This window comes from Phascolarctos cinereus, unplaced genomic scaffold, assembly GCF_003287225.1.
Source record: "Phascolarctos cinereus isolate Bilbo 61053 unplaced genomic scaffold, phaCin_HiC Scaffold_3;HRSCAF=262, whole genome shotgun sequence".
Lineage (NCBI taxonomy): Eukaryota > Metazoa > Chordata > Mammalia > Diprotodontia > Phascolarctidae > Phascolarctos > Phascolarctos cinereus.
This window is the reverse complement of record NW_027555736.1, coordinates 247,406,900-247,419,199: the sequence shown is the minus strand read 5'-3', so window position 1 is coordinate 247,419,199 and position 12,300 is coordinate 247,406,900. Positions and strand designations below refer to the sequence as shown.

Genomic DNA, 12,300 nt, shown 5'->3' with positions numbered 1-12,300 from the left:
TTTTAGTTTTCAACATTCACTTCCATAAGATTTTGAGTTCCAAATTTTCTCCCCATCTCTCTCCTCTCCCCACCCCAAGACAATGTGCATTATGAATACCCCTTCCTCTAATCTGTCCTCCCTTCTATCACCCCCCCTCCCTTCTCTTCTCCTATTTTCCTGTAGGGCAGGATAGATTTCTATTCCCCATTGCCTGTATCTTATTTTCTATTTGCATGTAAAAATAATTTTGAACATTTTTTTAAAAACTTTGGGTTCCAAATTCTCTCCCTTCCTCTCTCCCCACCCACCTTCGTTGAGAAGGCAAGCAACGCAATATAGGTTATACATGTGTAGTCATGCAAAACATTTCCATAATGGTCATGTTGTGAGAAAACTAACTATATTTCCCTTCATCCTATTCTGCCCCCTATTTATTCTGTTCTCTCCTTTGACCCTGTCCCTCCTCAAAAGTGTTTACTTCTGATTACCCCTTTCCCCAACTTGCCCTCCCTTCTATCATCCCCCCTCTTATCCCCTTCCCCCCCCTATTTTCTTGTAGAGTAAGATAGATTTCCATACTCAATTGAATGTGTGTGTTATTCCCTCCTTAAGCCAAATCCAATGAGAGTAAGATTCACTCATTCCCTCTCACCTCCCCCCACTTCCCCTTCACTGTAAAAGCTTTTTCCTTATTTGTTTTGTGAGATAATTTACCCCATTCTACCTCTTCCTTTCTTATTCTCCCAGTACAGTCCTCTCTCATCCCTTAATTTTCTTTTTTAGATGTCATCTTTTCATGTTCAACTCTCTCTGTGCCCTCTATCTCTATCTATTCCCTGCTACTACCCGAATAATAAGAAAGATTTCATGAGTTACAAATATCATCTTTCCATGTAGGAATGTAAACAGTTCAACTTTAATAAGTCCCGTATGATTTATCTTTCCTGTTTACCTTTTCATGCTTTTCTTGAGTCAATATTTGAAAGTCAATTTTTCTGTTTAACTCTGGCTTCTCAAGAATGCACTAAGTTCCTCTATGTCATTGAATGTCAATTGTTTCCCCTCATTGATTATACTCAGTTTTGCTGGGTAGGTGATTCTTGGTTTTAATTCTAGTTCCTTTGACCTCCAGAACATCATATTCCAAGCCCCAATCCCTTAATATAGAAACTGCTAAATCTTGTGTTATCCTGATTGCGTTTCCACAATACTTGAATTGTTTCTTTCTGGCTGCTTGCAATATTTTGTCCTTGACCTGGGAATTCTGGAATTTGGCTATAATAGTCCTGGGAGTTTTCCTTTTGGGATCCTTTTCAGGAGGTGACTAGTAGATTCTTTCAGTTTCTATTTTATCCTCTGGTTCAAGAATATCAGGGCACTTCTCCTTAGGGATTTCTTGAAAGATGATGTCCAGGCTCTTTTTTGATCATGGCTTTCAGGTAGTCCAATAATTTTTAAGTTATGTCTCCTGGATCTATTTTCCAGGTCAGTTGTTTTTCCAGTGAGATATTTCACATCGTCTTCTATTTTTTCATTCTTTTGGTTTTGTTTTATAACTTCTTGATTTTTCATGGAGTCATTAGCTTCCATTTGCTCCATTCTAATTTTTAAGGAATTACTTTCCTCAGTGAACTTTGGACTTCCTTTTCCATTTGACCAGTTCTGCTTTTAAAGGCATTCTTCTCCTCGTTGGCTTTTTGGACCTCTTTTGCCATTTGGGTTAGTCTATTTTTTAAGGTATTATTTTCTTCATTTTGGGGGGGGTCTCCTTTAGCAAGTTGTTGACTTATTTTTCATGATTTTCTTGCATCATTCTCATTTCTCTTCCCAGTTTTTCCTCTACTTCTCTTACTTGCTTCTCAAAATCCTTCTTGAGCTTTTCCATGGCCTGGAACTGATTCATATTTTTCTTGGAGGCTTTGGATGTAGGAGCTTTGACTTTGTGGTCTTCTTCTGGTTGTATATTTTGATCTTCTTTGTCACCAAAGTAAGATTCTATGGTCTGAGGGGTTTTTCTTTGTGTATGTGTTCTGTTTGCTCTTGTTCCCAGCCAGTTACTTGACTTTGAAACTCTTTGTTAAGGTAGGGGTCTGCTTTCCAGTGTGGAGGGTGTACTGTCCCAAGCTTCAGGGGTTTTGTGCAGCTGTTTTCAGAGGTACTGGTTTTGCTGAGGCCTGGTCTTTGCCTGTGCAGCCTACACTGAACTGAGCTCTTCTCCCAGCCTGTAGCAACAGATCTTTCCCATCAACCATCCAGGTTGGGCTGGAACTTTGTTTCACTCTATCTTTTTGTAGGTTCTGCTGCTCTAGAATTTGTTTAGAGCCACTTTTACAGGTATTTGGAGGAGTTTGTGGGAGAGCTCAAGCAAATCACTGCTTTTACTCCACCATCTTGGCTCTGCCCCTCTATTGTCTGTATTTTATATTTGAGGAAACTGAGACAGATGGAAGTTAAGTGACTTGCCTAGGATCACACAGCTAGTAAGTGTCTAAGGCCACATTTGAACTCAGGTTTTCCTAACTGCAAGGTCTAGCGCTTTCTCCACTGTGCCACCTAGCTGCCAATGCGTATTGATTACTGAACACTAGATATTATCTAAAACCTAACTTTACTGTCTCAAATGTCTCAGGGATGAAAATAGTCTCTTTAATGGTGGTGATAGGGGTAGAGTTTTCCATGATTTCAGGGGGGCCTAGAATTTTTTACTCTGGCTTTCTTACCTTGTTCGACAGCAACTCCATTTCTCTTTGGAGTAACTTGTTTTTTTTTTCCTGTAGAGAAAGATGAGATTTTTATTCTGCTACATATATCAGGAAGTGAGATGGGAAGGGGCACTGAAGGGTAAGGAGGGGGGAGGGGGAGGGAGGGGAGGGGAGAGTTTGGAGGCTATTTATTTTTTTTCTTTTTAGGCAGTTGGGGTTAAATGACTTGGCTAGGGTCACACAGCTAGTAAGTGGTCTGAGGTCAGATTTGAACTCAGGTACTCCTGACTTCAGGGCCGGTGCTCTATCCAGTGCACCACCTAGCTGCCCCTGTGGAGGGCATTTATTAAAGGAAGTCAATGTTCTATCAAATATTCCAGAAAAGCAAGAAATGAGTTTTATAACTTTAAAGAAAAAAAATTAAGTTACTACACTAGAAATCTGTTTTAAAGGGTAATGTTAATAAATGATCAAAAAAACAAAATAAATGCCTTTCAGCTTCCTCTGCCTTTTGATCTGTTGGGGGTAGGTGGGGTGTGGTGGTCATTTCGATAGCACTTTAAATCACATATCTCCTTTATAACATTTTTTAAAAAAACAAAACCCCTTTACAATCCTGATGCTTTTTTCATTGTCTTAAGGGCTTCTGATAGTGAAATTTTTTCCCCCAGGGAAATTTCCTATTTGTACTGAGATGTGAAGGACAAATATAATATGCCTGTGGCCTGGGAAATCACAAAGAAAATCAAAGAAGTTGTATTCTTGACACCCTTCACCCCTTATATCTATATCTATCCTATGTGGGTCATCACAAGCTTTTTCTACGCTCACAATAGTGTGTGTGTGTGTGTGTGCGCAAGTGTGTGCATGTGTGTGAAACATTATTTACTATAATCATGTAGACCGTTATAAATGTCGCAACCCAGATGTGCCATAAATCTGCCTCCAAAACTGGTACCATGAACCCTCTGACCTCTGCCCAGGATACTGTTTTCCAACCCCAGCCCCTCTTACCAGGTTCTGTTTTAGCTCTTCTGCTTCCTTGATCATCTCCAGGACTATGGTATCATCAGAATCACCCCCCTTCCCTGTCATGATCTGCCTCATGATCTGTAGACTATAAGATAGGGAGAAGGCATCAAGTATAAAGCATTCTCAGCACAAAAAAGAAAACTTAATTACTGGGTCCTGAGAATTCTCCTGCAAAAGGAGTGGTATCAAAGCTAGAATATTAGTAGAATTTTGGAATACCTCTGGAAATAATCAGTTCTCCATAATTAATGAGATTTCTGCCCCAGTTCATATATTCACTCCCAGGAAGTTCCCACCTGTTCATCTCCTTGAGTCTGCTTGTTCTTTCTTGATTAGATCTGTGGTTTCATCAGTGTGAGAAACACCTGTTTTGAAATTCCCACCACAGATGCAGATTGGCAATTTAGAGCAAGAGTTCCTAACCATTTTGTGCATATCATGGATCCCCTTAGCAGTCTGGTGAAGACTATGGACTCTTTCTTAAAATAAGTTCCTAAGTGCATGAAATGCATAGGATTAAAAATGAAACCAATTAGGCTGAAATTATAATGTAATTTTTTTGCCCATCTAAGTTCTAAGACCCCTTGAAATCTAACTCTTGTCTTAGAATGTTGCCTGCGTTCTCTGACCGTTGCCGCGCGCGCGCGCGCTCACTCTCTACCTCCTCTCCCGCAGCTGGGGGGGGGGAGGGAAGGAGGCGGCACTGAGAGGTTAAATAAGTGCCCTTTTCTTTTCTTTTTTTTTTGGCAATTGGGGTTAGGTGACTTGCCCAAGGTCACACAGCTAGTAAGTGTCAAGTGTTTGGTCTGAGGCCTGATTTGAACTCAGGTCCTCCTGACTTCAGGGCTGGTGCTCTATCCACTGCACCACCTAGCTGCCCCAATAAGTGCCCTTTATCATATAGTTAGTCTGTGTCAGGAAACTAGACTGACTTACTTTCTTCTTTTGGAGGCAATCAAGGTTAAGTGACCTGCCCAGCTACTAAATGTCTGAGGTCACATTTGAACTTAGGTCATCCTTACTCCAGCACCCTTACTCTGTCCACTGTGTCACCCTGCTGCCCCTCAGAAACTAAACTTGAAACCTGGTCTTTCTGACTCCCAATTGCTGGTCCTCTATCCACAATGCCATGATCTCTCTCAGATTTCTCCTCAGTATGAAAGATAAATGAGACTGCCAGCTTGTCACACTATCCAGAAGAGACAACGTTCTCATAGGCATATTAGCTGCATTCTAGGGTCCATGACTATGCTTGCCTTAAAGTGAAAAGTATCTGTGCCCCTGGAAAAGGGCAGCTAGGTGATTCACTGGGCCTGGAGTCAGGAAAACCTGAGTTCAGATTTGGCCTCAGACATTCACTAGTTGTGTGACCCTGGGCAATTCACTTAACCTCTGTCTTAACCTACTGGAAAAGGAAATAGAAAACCACTCCAATATCTTTGCCAAGAAAACCCCATAGAGGGTCACAAAGAGTCAGATATGAATGAACGACAAAAAAGGTTAGGGACAAATAGGCTTTTGAAAAGGAATTTTCTCCTTTCCTACTTTAGACCTTTCTTTTGAAAGGATTCAGCCTGAGAATACCTGCTTAGATCACTTAGGATATCTCTGGCTATCATAAGGACAGGAAAGTGTCCCTCATCTCAACTTCTTTTTCATAAAGTTATGCCAGAGTGCCAAGGAATTCTTCTGTAACTTTATGCCAGCTCTCAGAAAATAACGGATCTGTTGATAACTTTTTGATCTGACTGAAAGAAGCACCAAAACCTCTTTATCCATGCCTGGGCTATTTTGTTTGTGACAATGTTGTTATCCACACTTCCTCTTTAAAAAGAACACTCCCCACCTTGTGATTTTAAAGATTCTCCAGCTTTCCTACTTATGTGACCCTCAGGTAGTTTTTTGTTTGTTTGTTTGTTTACCTTTTTTGTTTTTCCTCTAAATTAGTCATTAAGTTCTGGAGTAAAGTGCCATTCTTCTCTTCCAGGGGTTTTAGCATCTCCACCAACTCTCGTTTTCTTATTTTCAGGTCCTCATTTAATTCTTTTAGGTAATTGTTCTGCTTTCTAGAATTTCTGCAGAAGATATCATTAATATTGGTCTTTTACTTGGGAAAAGATAGAGATAACCTCTCTGCCCACCTCCCCCTTTTGCCTAACAATAATTCCCACCAAAGAGTCACCTTATTCTAGAATTTAGGTAAGATGTGGAAGGGTTTGTGCCACTGGTCATCTTAAAAGTGTAGTTCCATTCACCCCTGGAAACAAAAAGGGCTTCTTCAAAATCTGTTCCTCTTTTCTCTGCTAGTTAATACATCTTCTCTTTAATGGTGTTGCTCTTTGCCACTTGCTGTCCTGGACTTGATAGTTATATGGCTTGAGGTCACAATGCACTGAAGGCAACAATGCCAACAATTCTGTTTAGGAGCTTTAGAGTTACTTGCAGCCTGTTCCCTGGAGATGTCCCACATACATTTGATCAGTCCTTTCTCTAAATAGGTATCTTAGGATCAAATAAATATCCAAAAATTTCTATCCCCTCCCTACAAATCCTTAGAGTATCTTCAGACATCTTTGGTTATGGACTATTTTAAAATAAAGCATTTTGACTCCAGTTATAATGTAAGCTACGGAATTCCTATTCTTATTGCTGCTGAAAGTAACTCCCTCCTTTCCTTTCTTCTTCTCTTCCTCCTTTCTTCCCTTCCTTCCTCGCTTCCTTCCTTCCTTTCTTTCATCTTCCCTTCCCTTCCCTTCCTCCCTCTCTCTGTATCTTTTTTCTTCCCTTCCCCTTCTTTCACTTCTGTTTCCTTCCCTTTCACTCCCTTTCTCCCTTCTTCCCTCCCTTTCTTCCCCCTTTCTCCCTTTTCCCTTCCTCCCTCCTTTCCTTCCTCCCTCCCTTCCTTTCTTCCTGGACAATTTGCTCAACTTGTCCCCACATTTTCCAACAAACTCTAAGACAAGTAATGAATATATTATGCTGCTTTAGCTGATGCCACCAAATTCTGCTTAATGAGTTGATTGATGGATGCTATTATTGAATGATGAAATAGCATATACACTTGATATTATATAGATATCATGTAGAAGTGATAAAGCCCCCACCTTTCCTGAAGCTGAAATTCTATGGCAATGGGATAGAAATATACATTTTCTTGTCTTTCCATATTTGGTTTTTGTCTGGGTACCTCAACAGAAAAATGGTTTGCTTAAATAGTTGCTGTCTATTAGGTCCTCCAATGGGTATCTTCTGTCTCATCTGTTAACCTGAGCAGGTTACCTGATATGATGGGATTTAAGGAAACTTAGGGATCCCATCTGATGACAGTACCCTATGCCCATTAGCTACACACAGCTAATGCTTAAAATTAATGTGTTCTAATTCACCCTTGAGGCTTTCAATAAAAAAGAGTGCTTTCCACTCAGTGCCTGGAAGGCATCAAGAAACAAATGCATTATTCAACTGAGTCATACCTCCTAAACACTGCAGGATAGAAATAGAAGTGGGAATACTAACCCACTTCAGCAACTGGAAGAAGAAACATTTACCTTGTATCTATTCTGGGGAAATGTACTTGTTACTATATAATAGGAAACTGGAAACAGTGTCGGCTAGAAGACAGAAAATCCTGCGGGGAGTGGCCCTGACCCTGTAATGGAATGGAGCCAGACTGTGACTGACAGATTATGACTCCCATTTTTAAGGGAAGGGAAAGGAAGAGAAGGAATCACAGGAGAAGAGCAGCTTTAGACAAAACCATACCTACAGGGAAGAACAAGGGAACAGCATAAGAATTAGTAACTCAATCCAAATTAAGGATGGGTGAGAGAGAGAGAGAGAGAGAGAGAGAGAGAGAGAGAGAGAGAGAGAGAGAGAGAGATTAGTCCTCCTCACCAGCACACCACACAATACTACACCACAATCCCTACTCACAATGAACTTAATTCTAATGGGGAATTAAATACATGTAGAAAAAATCTATACATCATAAATATAAGGATAATTAACACACATATGTATACACACATAGACAAAGTAAGTACAAGGGACTAAGGGAGGGATGGCACTAGGTATTGGGGAGGGGAGAGGGGTCAGGAAAAGCTTCATGCAAAAGAATGCGCATGAGCTGAGCAACATTTTAAAGGAAGAATAGAACTCTGTGAGGCAGAGGTAGGAAGGGGTTCATTCCAGGTATAGGGGCATGGCCAGTGCAAATGCATTGGAGATGGGAGATGAAATGCAGTGAGTAAGGTACAGAGAGAAGACCTATTTGCCTGGGTTTTAGAGTGCAGGAAGGAGAATAATGTCTAATGAGATTGGAAAGAGAAGTTTGGGGCCAGGTTTATAGGGAGTTTGTAGTTTATCCTAGTAGAAGTAGTAGGAAGGCACAGGAATTAGTTAAGTAGGGGAGTCATAGTCAGATTTTCGCTTAAGGAAAGCTACTTTAACAGCAGTGTGTAGGATGTACTAGAGTTGTGAGAAATGTGAGGAAAGGAGAGCAGTTAGGAGAATGTGGCAATGATGTAGGCAAGAAGTGATGAGGACTGAATAAAGGTTGTAGCTGTGTGATTGGAGAGAAGAAATCAGATGCAAGAGATGTTATGAAGGTAAAAATGACAATACTTGGCAAATTAATTGATATGCAGTATGAGGGAGAGTGAGGAGTTGAGTGCCAAGATTATGACCTTAAGACACTGGAAGGATGGTGGTACCTTTGATAGAAATAAGAGAATTTGAAAAAAGAGAAGGTTTATAGGAGAAAGATAGTGAGCTTAGTTTTAAACATGTTGAGTTGAAGATTTCTCCATTTATGAACTATCTAATCAATAATTCTTAATTGTTTCCTAGTTTTCCCATTGTTAATTATTTCCTAACTAGCCTACATATAGCTTGCTTTGTATATATTTGTTTGCATGTTGCCTCCTCTATGAGATTGTAAACTCTTTGAGGTCAGAGATTGTCTTTTGCCTCTTTTTGTATCCTCAGCAGTTAGCATAGTGCTTGGTACATAGTAGTAGGCACTTAATAAATGTTTATTGATTGATTGGTTTTGATGATACAGAGCTGATATTCATGGGAGAGATTGGGCTTGGACGTATAAATGGGAGTTACCTACACAAAGACGATAGTTGAACCTAGAGGAGCTGATGAGATTACCAAGAGAGAAAGTGTAGAAAAAGAAGAGACTCTTAGAGAATACCCAGATGACAAACCAGTTTAGGAGACTAAGAAGGAATAGTCATGTGGTAAGTCAGCTAGGAGAGAGGAGGATCATGAAAACCCTGAGAGGAAAGAATGTCCCAAGAAGAGAAGGTAGTCAATAGTATCAGATGCAACAGATAGGTTGAAAAAGACTAGGCCTAAGAAAAGACCATCAGATGTGGCTATTCTCTGATAACTTAGGAGAGAGTGATTGATGAAAGCTTGATTTGAAAGAGTTGAGGAGTGAGGAAATGGAGAGGAAATAGAAGCAATGTGTCTAGTAGTAGAGCATAAAAGGGTTTAGCCACAATAGTGCGTCCTGTAGTTCTGTAGTACTGTTGTGCTCTGGGCCATACAGTGGGTAGAGCACCAGGCCTGGAGTCATGAAGACTCATCTACATGAGTTCAAATCTGGCCTCAGACACTCACTAGCTATGCAACCCTGGACAAGTCACTGAACCTTGTTTGCCTCAGTTTCCTCATCTGTAAGATGAGCTGGAGAAGGAAATGGCAAACCACTCCAATATCTTTGCCAAGAAAATCCAAATGGGGTCATGAACAGTGAGACATGACTGAAAATGACTCAACTACCACAAAAATGTGTCCTGGGATCCATTGTCTACAATAGTGAAACCTAAAAAAAAGGTCCTGGATTGCTTTTTGGCCTGAGATTGAGGAGGGTTTGGGTGGCCAGTTGCCTGCCTGGGGTAAGTTGGAATCCATCTCTGTTTAAAATATATCCCATGTGTATATCCTCAGGTTTATACAATTGCAGTTTTTCATTAGAAACTTTATTATCTTTAAAAGAAAGTTGATTAAGAAAATGCACAGAAATGTGTCAAGAGACCTCAAAAGATGATGAACAGAATAACATACTATTTACATACTGAATCAGAATAAAACCACCAGGGAACTTACCTTTTGCCAAACCTCTAACCAAAATTTGAGAAAAAAGAAGCTAGGAATTCATAATAACAATGGAAGCACTATTTAGGTATGCTCTTTTCTATTCCAAGTAGAAGCAAGAAGGTATTGGCTGTCAGGGTTCACTAGCATGCTGAAGAAAACTGAGCCAAGATATATTAAATTCAAAGATCTATAAAATCCAATATCAGGTGGAATTGCCATTAAAACTGTACTGGAATCGTAAATTCGTGGGAGTTGATGAGATCACTAAAAGAACTGTAAGGAGAGAACAGGCCCAGGATGTCCACAGTTAAGGGATATGGTATGGATGATGGCCAAATAAAGGAAATTGAGAAGGAGTGGTCAGACAGGTTCAAGAAAAGCTGGAGAGTAGTGTCATGAAATCACAAACAGGAGACAGTGTCAGTAAAAGAGGAGTGTCAAATGCAGCAAAGATCAAATACAATTCAGGACTGAAAAGTGACCATAAGATTTGTCAGAAGAGATCATTGGTTATTTCAGAGAGAACAGTTTAAACTGAGAGATGTAGCCAGGATCCAGACTGCAAAAGCTTTTGTGTAGAATGAGAAAAGGGAATAAACAATCAGTGAGTAGAAAATATTTTATAGGCATTTGGGCTAGAAAAGGAGGAGAGATATAGGATGGAATAACTTGAGATTCTTATATCTAGTGAAGGTTGGAAGGGATGGGAGTATGTTTGAAGGTAGGGAGGAAAGAACTACTAGATAGTGAGAGGTTGAAGACTAGATGAACAATTGAGTGAGCAATCTGCTGGAGAAAATGGGAGAGGAAGGCATCAAGGTCATATTTATCAAATAACAGTAGTGGTGATAGATATCCTCGCTTTGTGACTATTATTATTAGAAAGACCTGTAGCTTTTTTCCATTACAGATAATGTTAAGTCTTAGTCTTACAGAGATACGACTTAGCTTATTAAGGAACAGACCATGTATCCCTAAGCTTTTTAATGTTTTTAGCATAATTGTGTGTTTATTAAAAGTTTTAGTTTTTCTTTTGCACAGAGGCAACTCTGGTGGCAGCTGGACAGAACACTGGGCCTGGAGTCAGGAAGGCCAGAATTCAGATCTTGCTTCAGAGACTGACTGCCTATATGACCCTGGGCAAGTCACTTAACTTTTGTCTACCTTTGTGTCCTCAGTTGTAAAATGGAGATAATAATAGCACCTGCCTTTTTCAGATAAGACTTGTAAAAGACACTTGACATGGTGCCTGGCACATAGTACATAATACATATCTATATCTATATTCACATATCTATCTGTCTGTCTATCTATCTATCTATCTATCTATCTATCTATCTATCTATCTATCTATCTGTCTGCCAGCCAATATTCCTTTCTCTTGCTCCCTACCTATTGAGGTAATCCTATTATGTTAATTATTTTAATTAACTTGGTCTATTATACCTATAATATTATATAGTTATATAATTTTGTATATATTATAACATTATATATTAATATATTATACTATTAATAGATATATAATATTAGGTATATCTAATATTGAACCAACTCTGAATTCCTAGTGTAAATGCAACTTGGTCATAATCTTTTAAATATATTGGAATAGCCTCCTTACTAATATCTAATTAATTTTTTTTTGTAGAAATATTAGTCTATATCAGGGATGGGGAACCTGTGGTCTTAAGGTTATATGTAGCCTTCTAGGTCCTTAAGTGCAGCCTTTTGACTAAATCCAAGTTTTATAGAACAAATCCTTTTATTTTTATTGATACATTTTTGTTCATCTTTTATATTTTTATCTTATTTTTTAAATGAGCATATTTAAACTACCAAAGAATAAAACAAATTTCAATGAAATAATCCTCCCAGGCTGACCAGCACAACTAGAACATTAGTAAGCCATAAGGGCTAAATTGACGATTGCTACGCTCATCATTTAGTTCTAACTTCCTCTGCCTGACTGGCGCCACTACGACACGAGGCTGGCTGGCAAGAGTTTATCAGAGTTGAGTATGCCAGTCTGTTATCAGCTTTTGACAGCAGTGCACTCTATTTCTGTTTGAACTGGAAGTTGTGAATAGTTGCACAGCTCAACAGTATTTTTTAATTCTGTCTGTTTAACAGCCCATCATGTCAAGAGAATGCTGAAGGAAGAAAACAGATTCTTTTTTCTTTTTTTTTTTTTTAGGCAATTGGGGTTAAGTGACTTGCCCAGAGTCACACAGCTATTAAGTGTCAAGTGTCTGGTCTGAGGCCAGATTGGAACTGAGGGCCTCCTGGCTCTAGGGCTGGTATGCTATCCACCATGCCACCTAGCTGCCCCCAAACAGGTTCTTTTAATGAGGATTGGGAATTGCAATATTATCTTGTTTCTGCTAAAGATAAGATTATTTGTTTGCTTTGTGATACTGCAATATCAACATTTAAAAAATTCAATGCTCATCAGCATTATAACACTCATAAGGAC

The 12,300-nt window shown here is 39.4% G+C and overlaps 1 protein-coding gene across 1 annotated transcript in view; it reads right to left on the bottom strand.

Annotated features, from left to right (window-relative positions):
- Window positions 1-6,096, bottom strand: part of CCDC196 (coiled-coil domain containing 196) — a 35,304-nt gene extending 29,208 nt beyond the window's left edge. The window contains exons 1-4 of the mRNA XM_021004750.2: window positions 5,899-6,096; window positions 5,639-5,791; window positions 3,699-3,801; window positions 2,703-2,753 (exon numbers count right to left, since the gene is read on the bottom strand). Of these exons, the coding sequence (XP_020860409.1) occupies window positions 2,703-2,753; window positions 3,699-3,801; window positions 5,639-5,791; window positions 5,899-5,948 (357 nt within the window). The 5' untranslated portion in view covers window positions 5,949-6,096. The remainder of the gene's footprint in view (window positions 1-2,702; window positions 2,754-3,698; window positions 3,802-5,638; window positions 5,792-5,898) is intronic.
- Window positions 6,097-12,300: the final 6,204 nt, after the last annotated feature.